At 43.6% G+C, this 3,775-nt stretch overlaps 1 protein-coding gene across 1 annotated transcript; it reads left to right on the forward strand.

The window, feature by feature from the left end:
- Positions 1 to 2,581: 2,581 nt before the first annotated feature.
- On the forward strand, positions 2,582 to 3,574 carry LOC127284308 (uncharacterized). Its single transcript, XM_051309697.1, has one exon. It carries the CDS (start codon positions 2,582 to 2,584, stop codon positions 3,572 to 3,574), a length of 993 nt encoding a protein of 330 aa, XP_051165654.1.
- The last annotated feature ends 201 nt before the right edge of the window (positions 3,575 to 3,775 follow it).

Consider the following 3,775-nt stretch of genomic DNA (forward strand, 5'->3'; position numbering starts at 1 on the left):
CAACAAACCGAATCGTGCATACAATAGACGTACAGGGACACTCGCCAATAAAGACAAGGTCATACAGAGTATCCCCAGTAGTATTGAAATCAATGCACGAAGAAACAAAACGGCTTCTAAATGAGGGAATAATCAGAAAATCGAATAGTGCATGGTCGTTCCCGGTAGTGATGGTACGTAAGGCAGACGGAACTTACAGAATGTGCATTGACTTCGAATTCACAAGAATGCCGTTCGGCCTTTCAGGGGCACCAGCAACATTCCAAAGACTAGTAGATTCCCTAATTGGCCCAGAAATGGAACCGAACGTGTACGCGTACTTAGATGACATAGTCATAGTAAATGAGACATTTAACGACCATTTACAATGGATTAAACGCGTAACCGAAATACAACAAAACGCGAATCTGACGATAAATCCGGCGAAGTGCGAATTTGGTAGAAGAGAGGTTAGATATCTAGGTTTCCGAGTAAATAGATATGGTCTACAAGTGGATCCACAGAAAATCGAACCACTAAGAGAATACCCTGCACCAAAAAACATTAAACAATTGAGACGTTTTCTAGGGATGGTGTCGTGGTACAGACATTTCATACCAAACCTTTCCACTCCCGCAGAACCAATAAACAAACTACTCAGAGGAAAAGTCACGTGGGAATAAGGTCAAGATCAAAAAAGGGCATTCGCAATATTAAAAGAGTTAATAATGACATCCCCGACATTGCGATATCCCGATTTTAAAATCCCATTCGAACTACATACCGACGCGAGTGATTTTGGTATTGGAGCGGTTTTGACGCAGAAACACGGAAAATTGAACAAAGTTATCGCATACGCAAGCAGAACTTTGACCGAGGAGGAAAGAAAATATTCCGTCACGGAGAAAGAATGCTTAGCGGTAATTTGGGCAGTACGAAAATTCCGACACTACCTGGAAGGATTTCACTTCACGGTCATTACAGACCATAGTTCGTTGCGGTGGCTACACAACCTCCGCAATCCAACCGGCAGACTTGCCCGATGGGCATTGGACCTCCTGGAATACGATTTTGAGGTAATACACCGCAAAGGTTCAGAGCACGTAGTACCTGATGCCCTGTCGCGGATGTATGAGGAGGACGAAGCCCACACAATTGCAGCACTAGAGCCCGTTGAAGACGAATGGTATCGCCAGCGACATCGAGATGTGAGTGAATTCCCAAATAAGTACCAAGGTTGGAAAACAATAGACAACAAAATATACAGATACCGCCCAAACCCACTGCTGGACTCAATAATGGAAGACCTTGACGCATGGAAGTTTGTGGTACCAGCAGAAAAGAGACAACAAGTTTTTGAGGAAACTCATACAGATCCACAAGCCGCTCACATGGGAATTGACAAAACATACAGAAGAGCCTCCAGGTTATATTATTGGCCTGGAATGTACAGAGATTTGTCAAAGTGGGTACGAGAATGTGAGACTTGCCAAAGGATAAAAGCAGACCAAAGACCATCCGCAGGACTAATGGGCCGACGCGTCGTTCAGAAACCATGGACAGTTGTCGCATCAGACGTAATGGGCCCATGGCCAAAGACAGCGTTAGGCTTTCAATACGTGGTGATTTTTGAAGACCTATATACAAAATGGATAGAATTTTAGCACCACTAAGGAAAGCCAACGCAGAAAGCATCATCAAAGTCTTTGAAGATGCAATACTAAATCGTTGGGGAGCTCCGGAAGTATTAGTGTCGGACAATGGTACAGAATATATGAATCAAGCTTTTGAAGCTTTAACAGAAGAATATGGAATCCGACACTCATTCACTCCGGCGTACCATCCACAAGCAGACCCAGTGGAGAGGGTAAACAGAGTCATCAAAACAATGATCTCAGCATATATCGGAAAAGATCACAAGAAATGGGATTTATATTTGAAAGAATTCCGATTTGCATACAACACTACGGTACACAGCACCACGGGAGCGACGCCAGCGTTCCTCAATCAAGGAAAAGAATTGGAAGGCTACCACAGTTTGAGAAAAACCGTAGATGACGTGGACGAATTACCCCCTCCAGAGACAGGAAAATGGCTCAGAAGAATGAATCGATTAACCGACCTACAGGACTTGGAATCCTTACACCACGAAAACGCGTTTGACCGACAAAAACAGTATTATGACCGTAGAAGAAGACACGCCGTCTTTAAAGTAGGAGACAAAGTCATGAAAAAGGGTCAGATTACATCCTCCACAAAGAAGGGGATCACTAGATGCTTTGGGGGGAAAAATCAAGGACCGTTCGTGATCACTCGCGTAGTAGGACCCTCGGTTTATGAATTAGGTAATGTCAATGGACAATTGATAGGTAGATTCCCGATTAAACTCCTAATTCCATACCGAGAACCCGAATCTAGGGAGGGGGAAAATACCTAATCCTTAAAACCGAAAACAACTCCTTGCTTGATATGCTTTCTCAGCTTCTTTTACTTGTATCAATTAGCATGAAAGACATTCAAATTACATTTTTGTTAGCGTCAGTAATTTCTATCCACAGCGGAACAAGAGTACTTCCAACAAAGAGTACAAAATCGAAGGCGAATGATAGAGGAGGTCGACCAGTTGCTTGTTGATATTCAAGGAATGAGGGTTAGAGAATCCGGCGGAGGCAGAGACAGCGCAACACCGCCGGAAAGACATCAAATTCCAGAAGGAAGAAGAGAGGACAGACCAGCTGGCACTTCAAACCAATACCAAGAACAGCGAATGGTACCAGCTGATTATAGCGGAGCCAGACCCAAGACGGCACAGTCGGGACAACGATCTTGGACAAGGTATCTACCAAATGATACAAAACGGGAGCCAGAAAGAGTAAGAAAACCAATCCGTTTAGTGGAGTGTCATCCAGACGGAACAAGAACGCCAATTGATGAAAGACCAGAGGATTTGGTACTAAACAAATCAAATCCAATAAATAAACCGAAGGCGGGAAGACCTCCAAAGGACATTCGGGATTGGAACGCCAGACATGGAGCAGAAGATGGCCCCTCTCCAAGAACTGCGAAAGAGGACTTCTTGAGAAGGCAGTATCGACGGCAGATCATGAGTCTAGAGGCCCAGTTAGCAGGCAAAGAAGAGGGACGTCGGATGAGGTTAGAGGCGGAGGAGAAAAAAAGACAAGCGGTCAAAATTGAAGAAGACAACTCGGACAATGCCTCTTTTAAATCAATGAGCCCACCAGAAGGTAAACCATCCCCAAGTTTGAGCCAAAGAAGCCTTCTGGCGGAAGCAGCAGAAAGGCGCTGGAAAATAGAGACCGAGAGACGAGCGCGAGAACAGCACGAAAAGGAACTGCGAGAAGCGGAAAAGAAACGCCATGAACGAGAAGAAAAGATCCGCATAGCAGAATCGGCAAGAGACAGAAAGAGGGAAGCCGAAGAAGCCTTAAGACGCGCAGAATGGGAGTTGAAAATCGCGGAGGAAGAAATAGAAGCTCCCAGGGAAGTGACTCTTCAGGAGCCAGAAATAGCCACAAAAATAACCAGGCAAATGGAAGAAGATTCTGAGTCAGATGGAGGTAAAGACTGGTGGTAACAGATGCCACTAGATAAAAGAAAAAAAAATATAATAATTCTCTAAGTTGAATTTAAAACAAAGAGTAGGGTATATTTTTTTTTGATTATTATCAATATATTTTTGTATTTTTACAAGAAAAAAAAGGGAATTTATATATTTTGTTGGGGTGTGGCTTTAGATAGCCTATAGTTTATATTTTGAAATAAAGAGAGGTGCCAA

This window comes from Leptopilina boulardi, unplaced genomic scaffold, assembly GCF_019393585.1.
Source record: "Leptopilina boulardi isolate dan_hultmark-lab unplaced genomic scaffold, ZJU_Lbou_2.1 LbouV2_322, whole genome shotgun sequence".
Classification (NCBI taxonomy): Eukaryota; Metazoa; Arthropoda; class Insecta; order Hymenoptera; family Figitidae; genus Leptopilina; species Leptopilina boulardi.